General features: G+C 40.3%; 1 protein-coding gene across 2 annotated transcripts in view; it reads right to left on the bottom strand.

The window, feature by feature from the left end:
- The window catches only part of STK32A (serine/threonine kinase 32A), a 128,906-nt gene that overhangs the window by 81,563 nt on the left and 20,956 nt on the right, over positions 1 to 26,387 (bottom strand). For both annotated transcript variants that reach the window (XM_027605843.2, XM_027605844.2), the window contains exons 3-4: positions 11,515 to 11,570; positions 10,134 to 10,285 (exon numbers count right to left, since the gene is read on the bottom strand). In XM_027605843.2, coding sequence (XP_027461644.1) covers positions 10,134 to 10,285; positions 11,515 to 11,570 — 208 coding nt within the window. The remainder of the gene's footprint in view (positions 1 to 10,133; positions 10,286 to 11,514; positions 11,571 to 26,387) is intronic.

The raw sequence follows: 26,387 nt of genomic DNA, 5'->3' as shown, positions 1-26,387 counted from the left end.
GCCCTGAGGCCAGCTCATCACCTGAGTCCCTAGCCATAGCCATCTTGCCACCTTCAGGGGCTCACTCTGGCAATCCTCCCCATTCTGTCCCACGTGACCGATTCTTTCTTCTCAATGGGCTCCTACTCTTTGCATTCAAACTTGCATATGTACATCTAAAAAACATATCTATTTAGTAATTAAAATTTAAAAATATATTTAATAATGATGATATCGACAAATAATATATAAATAAGAAAATACATAACGTATTTATAAATAGCCATAATATATAAATAAGAAAATATATAAACTAAATGTTCAAAATCTGTATTGCACTATCTGATGATATGTACAAAAAAGATAATAGAACATGACCAACTAGCATTTATTTTAATAGAACAGGACCAAGTAGGGTTTATTTTAAGAAGCTCATTATAAGATTTGCAAATCCATTAACTTACTTCACCACATAATAGAAACAATCTCAAGAAAAAAGAAAACACATTTGACAAAATATAATACCCATTCATAATAAAAACTTCCAGCAAACTAGGACTGAAGGAAAACTTTCTTACTGTGATAAGGGATATCTACAAAGAGCCAAAAGCAAACATCATATGAAATCTTGAAATCTTGAAAAACTTCCCCATGAAATCAGAACAGACGAGGACGTCTACCATATTCAACTATGTTCTCAATGCAAATGCAGTAAGCATGAATATAAAAGGTATCAACATTGGAAAGGAAAGAGTAAAACTGTTATTATTAGTTAATAATATGATTACAAATATTGAAAATCCAAAATAATCTACAGGCCAACCAGTAGAAATAATCAGAGAATTTAGCAAGTTCACTGGACACAAAGTCAATATTAAAAATCAACTGTATTTTGCTCAACAAGCAACAAACTATTAGAGAATAACATTTGGATAAGTAATTACCATTTGTCATCACATCAAAAATATTAAATACCTAGGAATAAATCTAAAGATCGATATGCTAGATCTCAAAAGTGAGACCAAAGAGAGAAATTAAGGGATACCTAAATATACAGGAAGATATATATAAAATTCATTAATTGGAAAAGCTTACTATTTTAAAAAGACCTTAATTCTCTCTGAATTAGTTTCAGTGTAAGCCACTACAAATACCAGTAGCTTGAAAATCAAGTTAACAAGCTGATTGTGAAATTTATACGGAATTGCAAAGGGCCAACTACAGTTAAGATAATTCAGAAGAATTATGTTACTGAATTCTGTTACTGGTAGAAAGCTACAGTAATTTAGGTAGTGTGATACGTGTGTAAATGCACACAAGGAGATCAACAGAACGAAGTCTGCAAATCCACACGTTTGGTAGTCTGACTCTCTGCAAATGTGTTAATGTGGTGCAGTAAGAAAAGGAGAAAGTTTGGGGCACCTGGGTGGCTCAGTTGGTTAGGCAACTGCCTTCGGCTCAGGTCATGATCCTGGAGTCCCGGGATCGAGTCCCGCATCGGGCTCCCTGCTCGGCGGGGAGTCCGCTTCTCCCTCTGATCCTCTCCCCTCTCATGCTCTCTCTCTCTCTCTCTCTCTCTCTCTATCTCATTCTCTCTCTCTCAAGTAAATAAATAAAAATCTTTAAAAAAAATAATATAAAAAAAAGAAAAGGAGAAACTTTTCAGTGAATGGCGCTGGGTTAATTTGATTTCCATATGGGGAAAAAGTGAATCTTGAACCTGGATTACAGACCTACATGTAAAAACTAAAAGAGCAATGCTACTAGGAAATAGGGTGGAATATTTTCATCTTCCTATGTGCAAAGATTTCCTAAATAGGACACAGAAGGCAATACCCATAAGGGAAAAGATGGATAACTATACCACACTTAAATTCAAGCTTTTTGAGGGCTAAAAAAAATAACATCTTTGTGGAGTATAAAGTAAGTCACAGAGGGGAAATAATTTATATTCGAAAATGGACCAATGAGGAAAAGAAACTATAAGAAAGATGTACAAGACTTATGCACTTCATAAAGGAGGATTTCAAATGACCAACAATCATATAAAAATGTACCCAAACTCATAAGTCACCAGGGAAATTCAAATTAAAACCACAGTGAGAAGTCATTATACTTTTAGTGGAATGCCTATGTAAAGAAACTGACAATACCCAATGTTGGTGAGGTTTTTACAGCAAACTGAATTCTCAGACATTGCTGATATGCATATAAACTGGTACAACTTCTTTGGAAAACTGTATACCAGCTAAACCTACATAAATGCTAGGATCCAATGACTTAATTCCTGCGTTTACATCCCCAGATATATGGACTTTTGCTTACCAGAAGATACAAACAAGAATGTTAATAGCAGGACTATAAGAGTCTCACACTGGAAATAACCCAAATATCCATCAGTAGAAAGATGTATAAATAAGTCATGGGATATTCATACAATGGAATATGAGAGAGAAATGATAATACATTATCACTACCCATGACAATATGGATGAATCTCACAACACAACAAAACCATTTTGCACCCCACCCTCCAAAAATACCGTTGCTTGCTTCCTGTGTTCTCCTCAAGACTGTCTCTTTGATCCTTTGTCCTATCATTTGGACCTGGCTCTTATCAAGGTCACAATATTTGTATCTTCCCAAGTCCAATTTCGCAATCAGGTGTCTCCTTATTCCTGACCTCTCCACAGCACTTGCAATGGTTTGCATACCTTCCTTTGTGAAACCGCCTCTAGATTCTAGGATGCCGCCATTGCCTGGTCTACCCCTAGCTTGTTGGTTAGCTTCCAGGCTGTTGCTTCTTTGTCTAGTTCCCTGAGTCTTCCTCCTCTATCAAAACTATAAGGGTGCTCTAGGTCTTTAGCCCTTGGCCCTTTTCTTCCAGCTTTTTAACTTCTCTCCAGAGATGCTCTGTTCAAGTCCCTGGTCTAAATAGCACCTACAAGCCAATTTTTCCCATATTTGTGTTTTGTTGGCCTTCTCCTTGGACCTTGGATTTCTCTTCTGAGCTTTAGACTTACCACCTATGTAGCAGCTCTATTTGGCTGCCTAAGAGGCAGCTCAAAACGAACACAGCTAAAAGAGATTTCTTGATTTTCACAATGAATCTGATCCTCCTTGGATCTCCCCATCTTAGTGAATGACACAATCATTCACCAAGTGGCTCAGGTCAACAGTCTGGGAGTCATGAGTTATTTTACTCTTTCTTCTAGCCAAGGGGTAGGCATGTTTTCTGAGCAAGGCCCCTGGACTCTCTCCCAGGACTTTGAAACTTGAGACGGTGCACAAGGTTAGAAAATTGGTGGGAGCTGATTCATCCCAGCTGAGGTAGCTGTAAGTGCCTGTCCATTAGTTTCTGCTACCTAGATTCCCAGAACTGCCTTTGTCCCTCGCTTTCTCGAGACCTGCTTCTTCAGCTGTACGTCCGAGGCTGTAAGCTACTGCATGTCGTCCCAAAGAACTTCTTTTTAGCCTAAATTTTCTAATAGCTTCCTGTGTTTGCAAGGAAGGAATTCTTCGCAATATTGATGAGTAAATGAATGAGCGAATGTCTGCATTATCAAGACTCAGTTTCCTATTAGGGAACTGACCATCAGTCAGTCAGTTACCATGTGTGCAGCCATTACTATGTACAGGCCACACAATTAACAGTGTTCTCTGCTAAGTTCTTTGGGGACTGCTGTCCTTTGTTTTCCACTTTTCCAAGCTCCTCAGGGCCATACCCAAGGACAACTTCTTCCAATGATGGCACTGGATCATTCAGGATAACCTCCCCTTCCAAAAACCCTTAACTTAATCACATCTCTTCCTAAGATTAACACAGCTGGACACTAAGATAAGAAGAGCAGATTTTAGTTAATAATATACTATTGTAACAGGAATCCCATAGTGTGACCTGCTTTGACGTGTACAGAAGTGACAGGGTGTTTGACGGGGAGGATGGAGAGGGCACAAGCCAGGACCTGGGAGTCAGCAGGGTGAAAGTGACAAAGAGCCCAGAATGGGGTTGGTCTACGGGAAACTCATCTGGGTTTGTTAACTGGCACTTACCAAAGTGAGGGCCCTCCCCTCCCACAGAGGCCCGGAGAGGGGCCCTGTCTTCAGGTGTTAGCTGGAACAAACAGTAAATTCTCTTGGCAGGCTTGCATTTTCTCAGGCAGGCAGTTTAGGGGAGCTAATGTCATCCTAGGGATGTGGCCCCAAGCTGTTAATAAACGATGTTAGTGTTTTGTTCAAGTGTTTATGGACCAAGGTTGAGGCCTAGGCAAGAAGATGGTTCAGAAGAGCTGGCTAGAATTTGGTCAAGAGGGAGGCCCAATGTAATCAGATGGGCCCTTCAAAGATGGACGAGAGAGCCAGAGAGTTGGAGTCAGAGGTTGGAAGAAGCTGTGTGGTTGGCTTTGCAGGTGGAGGAAGGCGCCTTGAACCAAGGAATGCAGGTAGCCTTGAGAAGCAGGAAAAGGTAAGAAAACATTCTTCCCTAGACCTCCAGAAGGAACATAGCCTCGAGGACAGCTTCCTTTCAGCCGAATGAGACTGATTTTGCGCTTTCTGACCTCCAGAAGTGTACAATACTGAGTTCGTGGTTCTTAAGTTGTTTCATATTCTTCTACTATGAAATCAGTAAAATTTATTTACAGTGAAATGCACAGATATTAAACATAGAATTAATGAATATTTGCAAATCTATGCCCTGATACAGGGCACCACAATCATGAAAGCAGAGTATTTCAGCCATTCCCAAAGTTTCCCACACGCTACATCTCGTTAAACCCTGCATCCCGTAGGTAATCATTGTTCTGATTAGTTTTGTCTGTTTGTGAACTTGCAGGACAAAAGGAGTAGCTTTTGTGAAAATAGCTTTAACCCCAAGCACTCCAATTCACGTTGTTTTAAGCCACTAAGTTTATGGTCATTTATGGCCATAGGAATCTAATACGGTAGTTATTTCTGCCTAATGTAATTAATATAGGTATCATTTTCTTTAGAATGTCTGCATTCCTGTATTTCATATAAAAATATGTATTTATATTTTAAAAAATTAATTAATTTTTTAAACAAACCCAAAGACTTTGTAATGGCCAGGCCAGCTCACACGCACAGGCACATGTCTACTCAGGAATCTGCTCTGGGGCTGAGGGGACATTCCATTTGGGGTGGGGCCTCACTGAGTTTTTGTTTTAAGTCCTCATTTATTTTTTTTAAAGATTTTATTTGTCAGAGTGATAAAGAATGAGAGAGAGAGAGAGAGAGAGAGAGAGAGAGAGCGCGCACAAGCAGGGGGAGGGGCAGAAGCAGAAGCAGAAGCATGACCTGAGCTGAAGGCAGCCGTTTAACCAACTGAGCCACCCAGGTGCCCCATAAGTCCTCATTTATTAAGCACCTACTATGTGTGAGGTGTTTTATAAATATATTCTTATTCCTAGTAATACCTTCTGCCCTGGGTATTGCTGTTATCCCCAATTATGGAGGAGGAAGCCAAGCAAATACATAGTGTAATTTGGTCAATTCACAGTTACCAAGTGGTGAAGCAAGGATTCAAACTCATGTCCCTCTCACTTCAGGGCCTGCCAAGAACCTGGAGTGGGCCTGAGTAAATGAGGGGATGTTTGTGAGTGTGCAGAAGTGGCAGCGGTAGACTGGGGAAAGAGCAAAACCTGAAGCCTGGTGCCATCACCAACTCCATTATTCATTCATTCATTCATTCATTCAGCAGAGATTGTTGAACCCTTACAGTGTGTACAAGGCATTACTGTGGGAGCAGTAAACAAAATATACAAACATACCTGCCTCATGGACTTTGTATTCTTGTGGGATGTAAAAGGCAATAAAGAAAATAAATTACATTTCCCTCCTAATTTGTAAGAGAGTCCTACAAGATGTCCATAGGGGATGGGATAGTGTAGCAGGAAATGCAGGATTTCTGCAGCCAGAATGCCTGGGCTTAAGTCCTGGCTCCGTCAGTTCCTGGCTGTGTGGCGCTGGGAAAATGACTCAGCCTCTCTGAGCCTCTGTTTCTCTGGTGTAAAATCGGACTAATAATCCCTATCCACCTAACTCGTTAGGATGAGTAAATGAGACAATATAGGCAAAACTCTTAAGTAACAGAATTCCATTGGCAGGGAAGCTCTTTTTGATTCAGTGGCTCTGGAGGCTACCTTGAGTTCTCACAGTTCCTGATTCTGTGGAGCAACACTGGTGCAGAGTCCTCAAAAATGGAGGTTGATTTCTATTTATTCGGCCATGCTAAGCTCTCTGACAGGACCCCCTTTTCACAGTCCCGATACAGGTGGTCCTTTCCACTTAAAACAGACGGTCTTGTCTTCTCATTTCCTGAAACCACACATGGGCCCCTTCTGTTCCCAGAACAAGAGACAAGGGAGAGGGCAGCGTGGTGCCCCGAGGGAGCGGAGCTTGTGCAGCTAACGGCTTAGTCTCAACTGACAAAGGCTACCTGGGGAACAGGGCTCTGCTGGGCAGCACTGGGGCCCATTTGTTTGCAGGCTCTGGGCTGCCAGGGCTTTGTGAGCAGCCCTCAGGGAGGGACTCGCAGGAAGATTTTATTTGCTTTTCCTGGACGCCAGCCCTGTCAGGCAGCCTTAGCCTTATAACGCAGCCTACATCCGACCACTGTGTTCCCGAGTGGGGTCAGGTCTGCGGAGGCTGGGAAGGTTGAATTTTAACTCAAAATGTGTTTTCACCCTTAATTCTGCTGCCCCAGACAAGGACACACACACACACACACACACACACACACACACACACACACACACACTCCTGTTCTACTTAGTCCTTCATGCACTTCTCAGAGTGGATACATTTATTATATCCTTTGATTAATATGAGCCTCTCACAGTTACTGGAAATATGGGGTCGATCAGGGGCTCTGTCCACTACTGCTCACCACTGCATCCCCCTATTCTAAGTTTGTGTTACAATTAGGTTTGCCAAATTTACTAAATAAAAATACAAGGTGCCCACTTACATTAGAAATTTGGAAAATGAATAATTTTCAGATAAAATAGGTGCTGTGTAATATTTGGGACATATCCTAAAAATGACTGGTTATTTTTCTAAAATTCAAATCTAACTGGGCGTCCTGTATTTTATCCGGCAACACTAATTCTACCTTGTTTGTGTTGCTCGGTAAATATATCCATGAATGAGAGAATGAATGGGGCTAATGCATGATTAAAAGCAGAAAACCAGATGCAGACATTTTCTGGCAAGTACACACCAACATGTTGGAAGTGGTTGTTTCAAGGTGGTAGCATTATTGGAGAATTTTCATTTTTCTATGTGATTTTTCTGTTCTTCAAGTTGACTGCCATGTGTATAGTTTTCACATATCACATATGTATGTAGTTATACCTCTACACACACACACACACCAACTTCTTAACATTCGTGTAAAACCTGCTTAAAAGAAACAGTTTGTGTTTTTCCTCAGCCTGAAAACCAGAATTTTCTGAACACATCCTTAGGGGTTAGCGGCATTTTGAGTATCCACAAGAAGACTACTGAAAGCAATATTGAGAGGCCTACGTAGCTTACCAGTACAACAGAGTACACAAGGGGTACACAGGCATTAAAAAGGATTGCTGTTACATTATTAATCATATGGTGCTTCTTAAGAAAATTGGCTCCTGAAGCTTTGGGGATGTAAAGATAAAACGAGTGAAACCTAAGACACAAAATGCTGATTAAATTGTACATAATGGGGGAATCTCTGAATCTTTGTTCTTTGATTTGCAGAATGAGGGTGGAAATCAAAACAAACATGAGCTCTTACAGAGAATGAGTTGAAGACTTGGCCCTCCCCCACCATTTACATAACTTCCTGTGATGTTTTCAGGCTGAGCACCTCCGGAATTTGTGTCTGGCATAGCCCACAGTGGCCCAGCAGAGTGACGGACATGTTCAGAATGCTACACGTTCATGGAGCAAGGAAGGGAAAGAACTCCCATTTATATTATGTCTGCTCTGTGCTGGGCATAGCACTGTATCTCATTTTGTTCATAAAAACAACCCCCAAGTTACACACATTAACCCTGTCTTATAACCATGTGACTTAAAAATGATAAAGACAGGGGCGCCTGGGTGGCTCAGTCACTTATGCGCCTGCCTTCAGCTCAGGTCATGATCTCAGGGTCCTGGGATCGAGCCCTGCATTAGGCTCCCTGCTCAGTGGGGAGTCGGCTTCCTCCTCTTCCCTCCCTCTCCTTCTTCACCTGCTTGTGCTCTATCAAATAAATAAATCTTACAAAAAATGATGAGTATTGCTCACAGGTCCCACCTCCAGAAGTATCACAAGGTGCTTAATAGTTGGAGAGTCACTTACATTTCCTATGTTGTACTTACTAAGGCAGAAAGCCTTGGAATAAATATGCTTTCTGACAATTTTTATCTCAGGATTTGAAAGACTGAAAGTTTTCTGCTATACTTGAAGGATGCCCCCCCTCAGTTTACAGTTCTGAATGTGGTACTAGAATTAAGGTGGGACAGATTTCTTCTCTCTCCTCCATCACTATTAATGGTGTCCACTGTCCTGTGAGGTTCGGTGTGAGAGGGAAGGCTAGGCTCTATGTCATGTTATCACCAAGTCCGCATGCATGGAGGACAGAGTGTTGCCTGCATTAACACCAAGTTAGCAAATGGCAAAATCAGTAAACTTTGGCCAGCTTCAAGTCTCCTAACACCCACCTCACAAAAAAATAGAATAAATAAAAATGGGAAGGGACTGAAATCCATTTTGCTTATTCAGTGATGAGGGACCGGCAAGAAAGGGGGAAATGCTATGTCCTTTTGAAGGGTTCCTGGTCTTAAAAGGAGAGAATTAGTTGGCTGAACTTTGGAAGAAGGAAAATGTGACTTTGAACAAAGGGAGGATGTGAATTGAGAGCACCTCGTCATTGTCAGGGTGGAGAGAGGGGGAAAAAGGCAATCTGGTGATTGCTAAATGTGGGGAAGAAAGAGCTATATCCATGTAATGCTGCGTGGCAGCACTGTGAACAGGCCACTCTGAGCTACTGATTAAAGACGCCGAGAGTGGGCCAGAATTAGACTCCACTGTGTCTGAGGAGGGCACGAACCAAAGGGACCCATTTCCAGGTCACACAGAACCATCTTTTCAACTATGGTGTGCAGTCTTGGAGCAAAGTGTATATTAAGTGAACTGTATTAATTAAGGATGGAGGGAGACAGGTTGTATGCATTAACTCCTCCAGAGAAATGTCCCTAAACTTACACAGTGACATTCCAATTATTTTTCCATTAGTATTCTCTGAATAAAGACTTTCTTTCTTTCTTTTTTTTTTTTTTTTTTTGCTTTTCGAGTAGAAACTGCTTGGTATGCATATTTAAGTAACAGTCACACTGAATTAGCTTTAAGAATAGGCCCTTAACATAATGGATGCATTAAAGTGTAGAGGAAAATGAGAGAGCCACATACAGACCTCCAAGCGTAAGAAAAGAGCAGGGAGTAAGAGACACAGCTAGCTTCTAGCCATTTTCTAAGCCTTGGATTATGATCCTGACTTTGGGAGGAGATCACAGTTACCTAATGTCTAGCCACTGATCTGAGTTAGCTCCAGCTCTGTTAGAAGCTATTTGGTGAGAAAGGCAGCACGTGTCCTTTTCCAACTCCCAGGTATATGTAGGTGGCCACTCCAGAAGGACGCTACAAGGAATCCATGTCTACTGCCAGTCACTGGAGAGAGCAAGTGCTTTTTTGTACAAGTTCTCAAGATCAACCTCCCCTCAGCAGTTGATGACCTACTTAGTACCCAATGTCCCTACCCCACAATTAATGGGGGAAACATTATCTAACAAATGACAAGACACCTAAACTCATTCTTTGTCAGCCAATTTAGCTGCCGTGTTTTAAAAAATATATGGTCCTCAAGGACCAGGGGAACTGTGACAAAAAACAAAAACAAAAACAAAAACAAAACAAGCAGTATTTATTCGTGACAATAAAACAACAATTTGTTTCATTTAAAGCCAAAGAAATCAAGGAGAACCAAAGCCCTTGAGGAAGAGCCTACCGAAGATTTTGCAAACGCACACCTGGAAATCAAGATGGATTTAGGGAACAATGTTTGGGGGTGAAGGTAGGAATGACTCCATTCAGAATCCCGTAAAACACTTACCACAAATTAACCAGGAAAGGATGCTCCAGACCCTGCATGATCTGGAGTTCCTTGAAGACATTTCTCACTTCATTGCGCTCCACGCACTTTTGTTTGTTCATGTATTTCATTGCATACATCTTCTTAGTATCATTCTTCTGCACGATGCAGACCTAATGGCGCAAACCAGAATGAGAAAGTGGTCAGGGAGTTGACAGATCACGGCCGTGGGAGACAGGACAGGAGGTTCTTAAAAGCATGGCCTGGAGGCCTCACCACTTGCAAATTCTCTGATGCTGACGTTGCTGCTTAGCTCTGATTTCAGAGTAGAAAATTTCATTTTCTTCCCCTGTACCAGGTCAGTTCGTGAATCTCTGTTTTCTCAAGCAAGCCTGCCTGTTTTTCGCTCTTTGGGTTTTGTTTAGACAGCATGTTGGAGAAAATAGCTGCTTCCTTGTCAGGAATCTTCCAACAGCCAATGACATGCTATTCTGCTTTGAGTGACTGATATGGGCATGGCTAAACTGCCGAGCCGAACAACACTGCGCCAAGAATTTCTCTTTACACAGTAGTTGATAGAACCTAAAGGGACTTAAAGCACTGGGAAAGCACTAAATATGATGTCCATGTTTTTGAAATTCTTTTAGAGGTTCTAGATGTCTGATAAAGTGGGCAGCAGATGATTTTAAAATCCAAGTTGAATATGAAATAAGAAATACTCTCAAAGTATGTCTCTACCAAGGAACTAATGATCAGGATTTGAATCTAGAAGTTTCTTGCAAAAAAATTAGGCTGGATCTATCTTTCATGGTCGATTTTTGAAAATAAAAACATGGTATAACTAGAGGAAAAACAGATATCTTTTCCACATAAAAAGAGTTAGCTCTTGGGGTGCCTGGGTGGCTCAGTCGGTTAAGCATCTGCCTTCAGCTCAGGGCATGATCCTGGGGTCCTGGAGTCAAGCCCCACTGTTAGGTTCCCCGCTCAGTGGGGAGCCTACTTTTTCCTCACACTTTGCCCCTCCCCTTGCCCATGCTCTCTCTCTCTCTCTCTCTCTCTCTTAAATGAGTAGAATCTTAAAAAAAAAAAAAAGAATTAACTTTTACATTGACAGGATAAGTGTTACCGAAGGTATGGGTGCAATTGGCAACTGAGACCAAAATTTTAGAGTGGAGAGAAAGTCTTAAAATCTAGTGAGAGTAAATGGGCATGACAGTGAAATAATTCTGAGAACAATAGGTGTCCATTATATCACACACCTCAAACTCTAGTGACAATTTTATAAAAACCTCTCTGAATTATCATTCCTTGTGGTCCCAGTAACTGAAATAATCTGAACATTCTCAGACTCTGTTCCCTGAGCTACATGACCCTGCTGGTGGTTAATCATTTTGGTTCTCACCTTCCCAAAACTGCCTTTCCCAATGGCTCGCAAAATTTCAAAGTGGTCAAAGTTGACTGCAAAACAAAACAGAAAGAACAATGTGAAGGATTATCAGTTGTTTTTTAGTTGCTAATAAATAATAAAGATTAGGCGAAACCAGAGTACCTTGTTTAAGACAACATTCCAGATGACCTTAGGATACCCATTCATTTATTCAATAAATATTTCTTAAATGCTTCTTACTCTATCACAGTGCTTAGTACCGGGGGATATAGTAATAGCAAAGTAAAAATGGATCTCTACCTTTTTGGAGCCTGTAGTTTAGTAAGGGCTCCAGATAGAGAGACACACTTATAGATGAAATAGTCATAACTTAATGGACAATTAAAACTCCCGCTAAATGTAAAGAGAGAAGTCGTGGGGCTCTAAGAGCATATAACAATGGATTTCACATAAGTGGCAAGGTCAGGAGGAGCATCACTGAACACTAATGATTACGGAGAGATCTGGTCATAGAGAAACGGGACTGACACTCCTAGAAAAGAAAAACATACGTGCACCCCAATGTTTATAGCAGCAATGTCCACAATAGCCAAACTGTGGAAAGAGCCAAGATGTCCATCGACAGATGAATGGATAAAGAAGATGTGGTATATATACACAATGGAATATTATGCAGCCATCAAAAGGAATGAGATCTTGCCATTTGCAACGACGTGGATGGAACTGGAGGGTGTTATGCCGAGTGAAATAAGTCAATCAGAGAAAGACATGTACCATATGATCTCACTGATATGAGGAATTCTTAATCTCAGGAAACAAACTGAGGGTTGCTGGAGTGGTGGGGGGTGGGAGGGATGGGGTGGCTGGGTGATGGACATTGGGGAGGGTATGTGCTACAGTGAGCGCTGTGAATTGTGCAAGACTGTTGAATCACAGATCTGTACCTCTGAAACAAATAACGCAACATATTTTAAGAAAAAAGAAAAAGAAGAAGATAGCAGGAGAGGAAGAATGAAGGGGAGTAAGTCAGAGGGGGAGACGAACCAGGAGAGATGATGGACTCTGAAAAACAAACTGAGGGTTCTAGCGGGGAGGAGGGTAGGGGGATGGGTTGGCCTGGTGATGGGTATTAAAGAGGGCACATTCTGCATGGAGCACTGGGTGTTATGAACAAACAATGAATCATGGAACACTACCCCAAAACAAATGATGTAATATATGGTGATTAACATAACAATAAAAAATTAAAAAAAAAAAAGAAAAACATACCTTCTACCCAGACAGTGCTAATAAAGTCAAGTGGATGACTTATTTCCCGAAATTCCTGCAGTTCGAGTTTCTTTAATCTGCTAGATTATAAACTCAACGAGGGCAGAGATAATAGGTCCTTTTGTTCATCCTGGTTTCTTAGCAACTCAGAAGGTTCCTGGCTTGAGGTAGTTGAAAGCAAAACTCTACACTTCCCACAGAGCCTCACACAGTGATTTCCACATAGTTGCTTCTCAGCAAATAAATCAACCTAGCTGTAAAGATACACAAGGACCTCAAAACGGCTGCTTCTTGTAAATATGAGCAGTGTGAGCATGAGAGTCTTCTGGGGAACTGTTTTTCAAATGGGGTCAAGCCCCATTAATGAGTTATGAAATAAATTGGGTGGTATGAGAAGCATCCAAAATTTAAACAAAGTAGAATAGGTCAGAAAACAATCACAGAAATGTCTCAAATGTAGGAAGAATAGTGTTGCTTCTGAAACTTCGTTTTGGTTTTACATATGTGCGTAGGTAGATATGGATTGTATCATGATAAAATTTTTTGACATATATATTTTTTCACAGGTGGTCGTCAAAATAACTTGAAAGACACTTCTGTAAGTTTTCTCTTAAGTTTCAAACTGATAGAACCAAAACAAGGATTTCCTCACACTTATTACATGAGGCACAGTTCTATATTATGTACCACAGGGGTGTCAAAAAATGACCAGGATTTATTTGCAAGTCCAAGATTTAATCTTGAGCCAACCTACTAACATAACACAGGGATTTCTCCCTAGTTTAACCTTGCCTAGAACGCTGTGATGACATTTTGAATCTTCAAGCATACAGGAGGTACCTAGAAAGCATGAAGTCCCATTGTGATACTAATCCATTTCATAAGCCATGTCTCTTTATAAGGCATTTTAAGCTTTCATGAAAATGATCAAAGATTAGATGCCAGGTTGCTGGTTCTACTGGTGTTAACCCCCCTAATTAATGTCTGGTCCCAGAAAAGTGATAGGCCTAATGTTTTAGAAAGAATGCATCTTATTTATGCCTTTATTTCTAGTCAAAAGAGAACAGACTCCAGTCCAATTGCATACTGTCTAAAGTCACTTCCATACACAATAATCAGCATGGGGAGAAAGCCAATGACAGATTAAAAGTGGCTGGAAGAGAAGCTCTTATTAAATCCTCACAGTCCCCCCCCCTTTTTTTCCCTTTTAATTCCAGGGTAGTTAGCATACAATGTTTTATTCACTTTCATGTATACAATTTCGTGATTCAAAATTCCTACTCAGTGCTCATCAAGGTAAGTGTGCTCCTCACCTCCATCACCTATTTCCCCCATTCTCCGGCCCCCCTCCCCTCGGGTAACCATCAGTTTCTTCTCTAAAGCTAAGACTGTTTCTTGGCTTGTCGCTCTTTTTCCTTTGTTCATTTGTTTTGTTCCTAAAATTCCACATATGAGTGAAATCACACAGTGTTTGTCTTTCTCTGACTGACTTATTTCACTTAGCATTATGCTCTCTAGATCCATCCGTGTTGGTGCAAGTGGCAATATTTCATTCCTTTTTATGGCTGAGTAATATTCCATTGTACATATATACCACATCTTCTTTGTCCATTCATCTACCATATTGGACTCTTGGGCTGCTTCCATAGTTTGGCTCTTGTAAATAATGCTGCAGTAAGCATAAGGGTGCATGGTATTCCTTTGAATTAGTGTTTTTGTCACCTCTTTGGTTAAGTTTATTCCTAGGTATTTTATTATTTTAGGTGCAATTGCAATGCATTGTTTTTTAATTTCTCTTTCTTCTGCTTCATTATTAATGTATAGAAATGCAACGGATTTCTGTACATTGATTTTTGTATCCTGTGATCTTACTGAATTTAATTATCAGTTCTAGTAGTTTTTCTGGTAGAGTCTTCAGGGTTTTCTCTATATAGCATCATGCCATCTCTAAATAATAAATGTTTTACTTCTTGCTTACCTTGGATGCCTTGTTCTTGTCTGATTGCCGTGGCTAGCACTTCCAGTACTGCATTATTTAAAAGTGGTGAGAGTGGACATCTTTGTCTTCTTCCTGACCTTAGTGGAGAAGCTCTCAGTTTTTCCCCATTGTGTATAATGTTCACTGCGTTTTTTATATAAGGGCTTGATTATGTTCAGATATGTTCCCTGTAAACCTACTTTTGTCGAGGGTTTTTTATCATGAATGGATGTTGTACTTTGTCAAATGTTTTTTCTGCATCTGTTGAAACGATCGTATGGTTTTTATCCTTTCTCTTATTGATGTGATGTATCACATTGACTTGTGAATACTGAGCCACCATTGTATCCAGGGAATAAATCCTGCTTGACTATGGCGAATGAATTTTTAAAATATATTGTTGGGGGGCGCCTGGGTGGCTCAGTCATGAGCCTTCGGCTCAGGTCATGGTCCCGGGGTCCGCGATCGAGTCCCGCATCGGGCTCCCTGCTCAGCAGGAAGCCTGCTTCTCCCTCTCCCACTCGCCCTGCTTGTGTTCCCTCTCTCGCTGTGTCTCTCTCTGTCAAATAAATAAAATCTTAAAAAAAATTAAAAAACAAAACAACAAAAAATAAAATATATTATTGGATTCGGTTTGCTAATATTTTGTTGAGGATTTCTGCATCTACGTTCATCAGAGATATTGGCCTGTAGTTCTCTTTTTTTTGTTGTGTCTTTATCTGGGTTTGGAATCAGGGTAATGCTGGCCTCATTTACTGTTCTTTCTTAAATGTACAGCAACAGGAGCCATAGTTAGGAGGGAGGCTCATGGAAAAGGCAGTGAGACCTCATAACTCAGACAAAATGAGAAAGAGATGACGTCAGAATTATGGATTATTTTATCAACGGAAACCCATTTGTATTACAGGCATATAGGATTTACCAAAGGGGCTGGGTATCAAATAGCATATCCTCTGTATACTTGAAACTTTGATCAATGTGTATAGTATTAACCAGCAGATCATTTATTATTACAGGTCCCAATGGGCCTGCAGCCTGTTTTTGTCTTGCCTCTGAGCTAAGATCAGTTTTAACATTTTATAAGGATTATTAAAAAACAATAAAAATATGCAACTGTATAAAAATCTGTAATATTTACTAGCTGGCTCTTTACAGAAAAGTGTGCCAGCCCCTGAGATGAAAAGTACAGGCTTTGGACACAGACTACCCAAGTTCACAACCTAGCTCCTAAAATTGATAGTTATATAATCTTGGCAGTTTTCTTCTAAGCTCTGTTCCTTCATCTCTGAAACGGGTATGGAAATAATATATATCCCATCGGGTTTAGAGGAAGATGGAATGAGTTACTGTACATAAAGTACTTAGAATATGGACTGCAACTAGCTACTTTTGCTAGTACTCCTACTACCACTTCTTAGAGAATAGCCTAATTCAGACTCCCAGCAAATACCACCAGAAGTTGCTATCATAGCACAAGGCTATTATCAGTCAGCTTGGGAAAAAATGGCAGTTGTCAGTGTCATTTCTCCACATTTGGGACTTTTGTAGTTGATGGTGTGGTGTTCTGGCAGTGTTTCCTCCCATCGCACAATAACTTTGCTGTGTTTACTTGTGTGTTGTCCTTGTATCATGTTCTACAACTTTGTTTCTGGTTCATGGAGGAGATCTGGTGCCAAGAGGACATAGGGGTCTTTTAGAGATACTGTTAGACCCTGGCTCTATGTGGGGCCCTGAGGGCAGCAGTTGAGTGTGGAGAGAGCAGAGCCTGGTTCTCATTTCTGCTGACAGACTGGCCTGTGTATATGGCCTGTGGAAGAACAGACAGGCTGAAAAGCTGAAACCTTCAGTATCTTTCTTATCTGCTTTGGAGTCTTGCTTTCACGCATGGCTGCTCACCCTAGCCTTAGCAAACATCATATCAGTACAGTGTCCTTAATGTTGCCGGGAGGTGTATTAGGTTAACAGCCAGAGCTGAATGGGTCCTAATGTTATGATACCACATCAAGTAGTTTTAAAAAAATAGCTAAACTAAATACCATAAAAAGGCTTATTTTTGAGTTTTTCTTTGGGGTAGGTGCACATTCTCCACAAATCAACCAGACACAGAAATTCTATATGCACAAGAGATCTGTTTATGTGTGGTTTGGTACGCATTTCATTTTTTAAAAAAAGATTTTATTTATTTATTTGGGAGAGAGAGAGAGCACTAGCGGGGTGGGGGAGGGGTAAAGGGAGAAGACTACGAGCTGAGCAGGGAACACAACGTGGGGCTTGATCCCAGGACCCTAAAATCATGACCCGAGCCAAAGGCAGATGCTTAACCGACTAAGCCACCCAGGCGCCTGGTGTGCATTTCATGTTTATGTCTCATTTTGTCCTCACAACAACCTTACAGTGTGCGTAGCTAGGGGTGCTCCGGATCAGAGAGATTAAATAACTTGCTGTGGGTGTCACCAGCACCATGACTAAATGACCCTGGGGTTAGGTTCTGAAGACAGAAAGTAGGGCGGAACCTTGGTTAGTCTAAACTACACGTGAAAATCCTCTAGAAAGGTCCTACTTTGAAAACCAAGGGAGTCTTTCAAAAAGTCCAACAGAGTCTTCTCTTGTGTGAGCACCGCATGAAGCTCATGAAATGTATTTAGGTGCTCTTGTATAGAAAACATTTAAAAACACTAACATCACACTCAGCTCATTGGCAGACCAAAATGTATTAGTCACATGGAAAGTAAGAGCAACTGAGGGGACAGCTGGTTGACTGTTGTCACAAAACCATACCCAACGCTTGAGTGCAGGAGTGGGCAACATCAGCTCTCTGAGTCTGCTCAGTGGCAGTCATGTATACTCAGTATACACCTTTCTGATTCTGGACCCAGGCTCTAAACCCCTATTTCTATAGTCATCTTTAGGTTGTTACTACTGTGTATCCACCCATCCCAGAGGCAGAATCAGGGGAAGCAAGGTGGGATTTCTTTGTCTCTCCTTTTAGAATCACATGGGTCAACTCAGCTTTCCCCAAGTCTTTCCCTAAACAGAAACATGCTGATTGTGGCATCTGGTGCTTGATGTTTTTTCTTTCCTTTGTTTGACTTCTCCTCCCATCTCCCCAGTCTCAACATTCTGTGTGGTAAACAGAAGGAAAGAAATGAAAGGGGAGACTCTTTTTAGACTGAGTTATACCACCCTGACACTTGGAATTTGGGAGAATAGAAGGTAAAGCAGACTCCCCCCACCTTTTTTCTATGATTGAGGTAAAAATATTTGGAAAATATTTTATTTTTTCCTGTTAAAAAAATGATTGTAGCCTAAGTAAATCCCAAATCATGACCATATGCACAACTGTGGAGAACTGCACGTCTTGATGTTTATGTAAATCTTTCTATTGATGAGGGAACAAGGACACCAGCTGTGTGTCCCCATCTGTAAAATGGCACTAACTAAACTTGACTCACAGGTGGATTTGAAGATGAGCTGCTACACACCAGAAGTATAATGTCCGACTTACTGAAAACTAAAAATTGCAAATGAATAAGTACAATTATTCGAAGAAAACTGAGACTTCTTCCATTCTAAATTTTTAGTTGCATTCCCAGAAGGCAGCCTCTTTGAACAAATTCTATGTATCCTTTAAGAGATTTTTTTCAGCATATATGTATTCCCTTTTGATAGCAAGAGCAACATATTATCATTCCTATAGGAACATAGATTATAAGCTCTTTCTATATAATTACATTCTCTCTGTGCCTTCATACATCACATACAGATCTATATCTAATTATTTTAAACAGCTCTTTTGTATTACATTGTGTAGAATGTCCTAAAAATACTTAGCTTTTTGATAGCATTTCAAAGATGGTTTAATTATCTGTTGTTACCTGCAATACTAGTGCAAACGTCCTTGGTCAGCTTTTGTGCAAATTGTTGTAAGCTAGCTTCGTAAAAGCAGAAATGCTGTAACAAAGAGTGTGTGAATTTTCCAATTTAATAGACACCGTACACTAGCCCCTCAATGATGTTGCACCAAATCTCCTCCACACCAATGTGTGTGTAAGAATGACGTTCTGTCCACCACCTTGCCAATGCTATTATGCCAACAGTTTTTGACCTGACAGGTGAAGAAAAAATTGAATTATTGATTTACTTTATATTTCTTAAATGATGAATAGAGCCTCATCTCTTTGTAGGTGCACTGTTTTCAGAGAGGTGCCTATTCATAGATTTTTGCCTGTTTTTAATGAGTTATTAGTCTTTTTGCTTTCCAAGTGTGCTTAAAATGTTACATAAATTAAGTCTCTCTTGAGCAAATCTCGGGAATATTTTATCCAGGCTGTCCATTTGGCTTTTGACTTTAAAGCATTTTTAATAGTGTAGAAAACCGAAGTGTTAAATTTGGATCTTATGTAATCAAATTTTATATAGTCAAATGTATTATTCTTTTCCTTTGGGGTCTGCTTGGTTTAAGTCTTTACTAGAAAGGCATTTTTCTACTTCAAAACTGTTAAAGGCATGTACTTATATTTTGACCAGGCATTGTTGAACTCCTGCTGTTTTAATTTTTGCAATCTTTCTCTGCTTAAATTGAAAGTTAAAACGATTGCTAATTTCCTTGTATGCAGCCATGCCAGTATAATTATTAAGAAGTGGATGCCTTTAAAGTGTTTTGGGAGAATATCATTGTAAAGCATGCTCTCCATATTTTACTTATGCTGATAATTTATTTAGTAAATACCTTGCTCATGTAGCACAATGCTAGATTCCAATGCTGTTTGGTTCCAATTGATAGCAAATGAAACCAGGGCAGTCTCAATTAGTTCAAGAGTACCAAGATAAAGTCTTCAGAGAATAAAACTATATATATATATATATATATATATATATATATATATATAAAGTCAAGCCAAAGTCTGGCCTGACTTTTTGGTATGCTAATTTGGCATACAAATTTGCTGCTTAAGGCTGTGATTCTCTAAAGGTAATTCAACATGAAAACAGTTATTGCTTAACTGGCTACATGTCCCCCTTCTTCCCTCCAGTCCAGGAAGAACATATAGATTTGATTCCCACCCCCCGCCCCCACAATGGTATAGCAGAAGAGACACTGAGGTGGAGTAAAGATGCAAACGGAAATTGCTCAGTGAACTCAGTCCATGTTCACTGACATTTACTGATGGCTGACTCAGTCGGAGCCAGGGGGTGTACTAAGTGCCAGGGAGGGAGAAAGCCAAGGCTGCCTTCCTTTATGGGGTTTATGGTCTAGTGGGACAATAGAATCATTAATGATAGCTAATATCTAACATTTATGTAAGGAATATTAGGCATTATGCTAGGCATGTTAGCTACACTACTCAACTATCCATCAATGCTTTGAAATAGTAGTACTATTATTCCTATTTTTTTAAGATGAGCAAACTACTGCGCAGAGTAATTACGCAGTTTTCCCAAGGCCACAGAGTAGGTGCGGGGCGGCAGGGCGGGAGTCCCCCTCAAGTGACTCCAGAGCTGTCCTCAAACACTGTTCGCTGCTGAGGCCCACTAAACACAGACAATGGTGCCTAGGGAAGAAGGGTGGATAGCACCGAGTCAGGCAAAGACCTGGCTCCCCACAGCAGCCACACTTCTGCTTCTCTTTTCAGGAGGGATCTCTCTTTTTCCCAGATGCTACCTCCCAACACTGGTCTCCCCAGACACGTGCATCACCTATCTGTCATCCACCCTGTGCCACACCCCGAGCCAGAAGCTTCTGTCTGGGAGTTGGGACTGTGACCAGCACAACTGTAATCTACATATTCCTATTCACGTAGGATTTTCTGATGTGAAAATGCATGCTTCCCCCTGTATTACCAGGCTTTCCCAACACGAGAACAGAACTGGCCGAATGTAAAAAAAAAAAGAGGGGGGGTGGGGGGGACAGGCCAGTAGGCCCAAGGAAATAAAGAATAAAGCTGACACAGAATAAATAGTCTCATAAGATAGAGGGGGAGCCTTGATGGCGTTAAAGTGTGTGGCTCCATATTCATATAGGTCCTACTTTGGTTACTGATGAGGCATCCCAAATATTCTGCCAGTGATTCAATTTTTCGTGTTTCCTTTGATAGCCAAACTAGTAAAGTTCCAACTAAAACAAGTCCTACTGTTGTAGGGAGATCACAGTGTCATGGGGATGGATGTACAGTAGGGACAGCCAACAGTCCAGATGATGCAGCGAAACATCCAAGGGGAGATGATTAAAAAGAGAAAGGTATGGCAAAAGGACTTGCTGTTAGTATTCTTTCCCCTAGATTTTCTTCATTTTTACACCTGCATTGCATCAGAGTATCAGGAAGATAATTTCCCAGGAAGAGAAATGAAACACACACATGCACAACTGCAAGATAAAGTACTATATATGTATTAAGAGTCATATATGGTTCCGCAGCATTCACAGATGTGTCTTCCCATCAGAATCACACAGAACACACTTTTAAAAATGCAAATTCAGGGGCCTCATCTAAATCAGACTCTGGAGGCTGAACCTGGGAATTTGTATTTTAATCAGCTTCCCGGGAGATTTTGATGGAAACTGCCTGGAGCCAGACTGTGGGTCTTGATATTGGAGCTCCTACTCTATACAGTAAAAGCCACAGGAGTGGCTCCTACTGGAGAAGATAAAAGAGCTTCAGGGAGGGCCAACATTTTAGCTGGGCCTTGCAGAATGTGTAGGAGTTCAACAGCTTACCAAGCAGAGGAGGATAGGGAGACTGAGTGACCCAAACCGAGGCTCTCCATAGGTGTGTGTTGATTGTTTAATTTTATTTCAATGGCCTTAAACTTCCCCTTCTACCTTTGCCCCCAACCCCATGAATTTGAAGCAGATTAATAATGAGTCTCTAAAGAATGAATAGGCCTTTTTTGTCTGCACTGTACCATATCTTGGGTCAAAGCTGATAATTAAATTCATTATCTATTATGTATATACATGTTTAGGCACTGTCCAGATACTTTATCACCAAAACACTATGAAGTGGTAATATTAGTGCTACTTTGAGGATGAGTTACAGAGACCCAAAAAAGTTAAGTCTCCCAGGGTTGGGGCTTAGACTTGAACTTGTCTTTGTGTGGCTCCAAGTTCCATAATTTTAATGTTACAGATAAGTCCTAGAAAGTTTATGATACAGTATGATGGTTATGAGTATGAAACTGTGGGTATGGGTTTTGGCTGTACTACTTATTAGCTATGAACTTGTAAGTAAATCAGTTTACCTCTCTGAGTCTTTATTTCTCCTCTATAAGATTTTGATCCTATATATTACCCCTCTGAGGTTCCTATGAGGACTAGGTGACATAAACTATATCAAAGGTGCTTATCAAGTATTTTTAGCAGAGAGTAAAAATTCAGTAAGTGTACCATTACTATTGCTGGTTTTGTTACAGTTACTAGATAAGTTACTTTGGTATCAGCCCAGAACAACGCTTTGTTTGCCATTTGCCACAACGTTAGGCAAAATGATGTTGAGAATTCACATAGGACAAACAGTGACAAGAATGTAACCTCTGTGAAGGAAGACCATGGGCTCATCCTATTTATCATTATATGCACATTGTTTAGATCCCTGTCGGGCACGTAGCAGGTGCATAATGAATACTTCCTAAGTGGAGGAAGGGGACAAGGAAGTGCCATCATCAAAGTTTTATGAAATATGGATGGCTTTAGAGGAAAAATTTTAAAGCTCTTTTTCTTCATGTTGATTTCTTAACACATCATTTACAACAGGTAACTCCTAAGAAATATCTTACCAACAACCTATAATCAAAATGCTTTTTAATGAGGCAGGAAGTAAGGTAAGTCTTCACTTGAATGCTGAAATTTCCTTGCAGACATTGGACTTACATGTTAAAACCTCAAGGATTGACTTACTCAGTCTTTGAGCTCAGAAGTGTTGAGAATTGCCATTCTTCACTTTGTCAGCCTTACACTCACCGACTGTCCTAAGTGAGGACATGGTTGATAACCTCCTAGCGACTGGAGGATAATTAACAGGAGGAGTCAGAGGAGATCTGCATGACCAGAAGTGCAAGTATCTCACTCCGTCACCAGAAAGGGGCCCACACAAAACTACAGACTCCCACAGCCCTCCTCAGAACAGAGAAGGGATCAGTCCCTCTTCCAAGTTCTGTTGTCACTTTGTCCATTTTTTAGGATGGACATTGCATGGTTTGCCAAGAAAGGAAGTAAAAAGATAGAAAAAAATATGAACCTCTGGTTAAAAATATAGTTCTTCCAGTGTGACTTGCAGTTTTCCATTCATCAGATGAATGTTTAGTCATCATGCTGCGTTCCCAAATGGAGGCAGTCACAAAGAAAGGCTCACATATACCCTTTGAAGACAGTCACAGCAAAGTGGGAAAGAAGCTAAGGTTACTTGTCCAGACGCTATAGTTTTACTAGCAAGTCAAACCAACAAATATCTGTTGAGCATCTATATGCCCAGGACTCCGCTAAGCCCTTGAAAAAACACAAGGAGCTTGAGACTAAGTCACACCCTCAGGAAACTGAGTATGACTCACTCAGCAGCATTCATGAGAACACAACTTGTGTGATCAAATGCCCCTTGTCTCATTTGTATTTTATTTTCCTATAGTACCTTAGGAATCCAGTCTTCCATCTTTCTGGAATTAGATGGGTATAAATAAATAGATATATAGGCAAATATGTAGACAGATGAAAGCAATCCAGTGTTGATGTTTAGTACGGAAAGAGGCTCTGTGAACCTTCACAGAGGGGAGAGAATATTGTGGCATGACAATTGTGCTGTTTGGTTTTTAATGGATATTTTGATCAATGATAAAAAACAATCTGAGTCAGACAGAACCGCCTTGGAATCCTAGCTCCACCACTTACAAGATGAATGAAATTAGGAAATTTACCTGACATTTCTGAACTTCAGTTCTTTGTTCACAAAGATTATTTTTATATAAAACTAATATGATTTGGGTATTAAAAATACAGAACTGAGTAGACAGAAAGAAGAAAAATAGTTTAAAGATAACCATGAATTAATATTTTGATTAATTTTTCTTTCTTTTTAAAATCTTTAATTTTATCAAAGCTAGGTATCTCTATCTCTCTACATTTCTACACAGTTTGAGGAGTCAAAGAGTTCTAATGGGTTATTATAAAACACTGATTTGAGTCCTCTGACACCCTTGTCTCACTCTCCAATCTCTCCCAGCCAAGAAGCTGACACTTAAACCTCTTCGAGCTAATAAATTTTCTAGTTCCTACCTTATCTTCTAAATAGCATAATTTTCTTATTTTCTTTTCAGTTTTAGGCATCACTTATTAAATCTCCAGGATGGCAGGGGAGGGTTTAGCTCACCCTCCAGCTCTTGAGGTCTCACCCCAACACGAGCCCATCTTTCCAATGTAGCTATATTTGATAGAATAATTCCAATTAGATCAGCATTCAGTATTTCTTTTTTTTTTAAATGTTTTATTTATTTATTCATGAGAGTCAGAGAGAGAGAGAGAGAGAGAGGCAGAGGCAGAGGGAGAAGCAGGCTCCCACCTAGCAGGGAGCCTGATGCGGGACTCGATCCCAGGACCCTGGGATCATGACCTGAGCCGAAGGCAGACACCTAACCATCTGAGCCACCCAGGTGCCCCAGCATTCAGTATTTCTACTATTATGAGTATGGAAATGGTACAGGCACCTGCATCATAGAGTAAATTATGACGAGTTTTCCTTTCTTGCACAGTTTTTGTTTTCCCTGCAGTTAATAATAGTGTTGTTTATACATGTGCATTTTCCTATATCCTTTCTCCTAATTCAATTTCCAACTCTTCTCTAGTTGTCTAAATTCCTCCCTGAATGTGTTCAAGAGCATCGATCACATTGCATCTTCCTGAAAATGTCTCTCCCAGAGCCCTCTGACCTAACTGCATCTGGACAGGTGATCTTACTGGATAGCTCTCATCCTGGGCTCCCCTTGGCCTTCATCTTAGGGATCTCCTTCACTCTTCTACAGTGATGGATTCCCTGCTCATTGCATACACTGTCTCCCTCCTTCTTGTTTTACTCCCTTGTTTTTGTGGAGGACATCCTCCAATAACTTTGTAAGAAAGATAGCATGAGAGGTTAACTTTTGAAAACCTGCACATATGAAAAATATTTTATTCTACTCACACTCAAATGAGAGCTCAGCTGAGTTAAATTCTAGGTTAGAAATTATCTTCCATCAGAATTTTGAAGGCGTTGCTCTCCTTAATTCCTAGCTTTCTGTGTCACTGCTGAGAAGTCTAAAGCTGTTTTGATGCCAGATTCTTGGATGCAACAAACAATTTTCTTTCTGGAACCTTACAGGATTGTATATTTGTATTGAATGCTTTGAAAGTTCATAATGATAGAGCTTTTTTATTCATTGTGCAGGGCATTGAATTGGCTCATTCATTCTGGAAACATGTGTCCTTAAGTTCAGGGCTTTTCTTTTTTCCCTTAAATTAAGTGGTGATGGTTTCCTCCCTCCTTTCGATCTTTTTGAGCCTTCTATTATTTAGAAACCGGAACTCATAGACTGGGCCTTAAATTTTCTTTTATTTGTCCTGCTTTTTTCTTTCTCTGTTTACTCATTCTAGAAAATTTCCTTAAATTTATCGTCTAAACCTCTGAATCTTCACACTCATGCTGTAATTTATTTTCCTTAAAGCTAACTTTTGCTCTCTAAAGTTTGCTTCCTTGATATCCTATTTTTTCAATTAAAAAAGTCTGCCTTTCAGGAGTCAATCCCATTTACAATTGCACCCAAAACCATAAGATACCTAGGAATAAATCTAACCAAAGAGGCAAAGGATCTGTACTCAGAAAACTATAAAATACTCATGAAAGAAATTGAGGAAGACACAAAGAAATGGAAGAACATTCCATGCTCATGGATTGGAAGAACAAACATTGTGAAGATGTCAATGCTACCTAGAGCAATCTACACATTCAATCCAATCCTTATCCAAATACCATCCACTTTTTTCAAAGAAATGGAACAAATACTCCTAAAATTTGTATGGAACCAGAAGAGACCCCGAATAGCCAGAGGAATGTTGAAAAAGAAAAGCAAAGCTGGTGGCATCACAGTTCCGGACTTCCAGCTCTATTACAAAGCTGTCATCATCAAGACAGTATGGTACTGGCACAAAAACAGACACATAGATCAATGGAACAGAATCGAGAGCCCAGAAATGGACCCTCAACTCTATGGTCAACTCATCTTCGACAAAGCAGGAAAGAATGTCCAGTGAAAAAAAGACAGTCTCTTCAACAAACGGTGTTGGGAAAATTGGACAGCCACATGCAGAAGAATGAAACTGGACCATTTCCTTACACCACACACAAAAATAGACTCCAAATGGTTGAAAGCCCTAAACGTGAGCGAGGAGTCCATCAAAATCCTAGAGGAGAACACAGGCAGCAACCTCTTCGCCCTCAGCCGCAGCAACTTCTTCCTAGAAACATCGCCAAAGGCAAGGGAAGCCAGGGCAAAAATGAACTATTGGGATTTCATCAAGATAAAAAGCTTTTGCACAGCAAAGGAAACAGTCCACAAAACCAAAAGACAACCGAAAGAATGGGAGAAAATATTTGCAAATGACATATCAGATAAAGGGCTGGTA

Source organism: Zalophus californianus, chromosome 5 (assembly GCF_009762305.2).
Source record: "Zalophus californianus isolate mZalCal1 chromosome 5, mZalCal1.pri.v2, whole genome shotgun sequence".
Lineage (NCBI taxonomy): Eukaryota > Metazoa > Chordata > Mammalia > Carnivora > Otariidae > Zalophus > Zalophus californianus.
The sequence above is the reverse complement of the archived record's forward strand: the minus strand, read 5'-3'. Positions and strand labels throughout refer to the sequence as shown.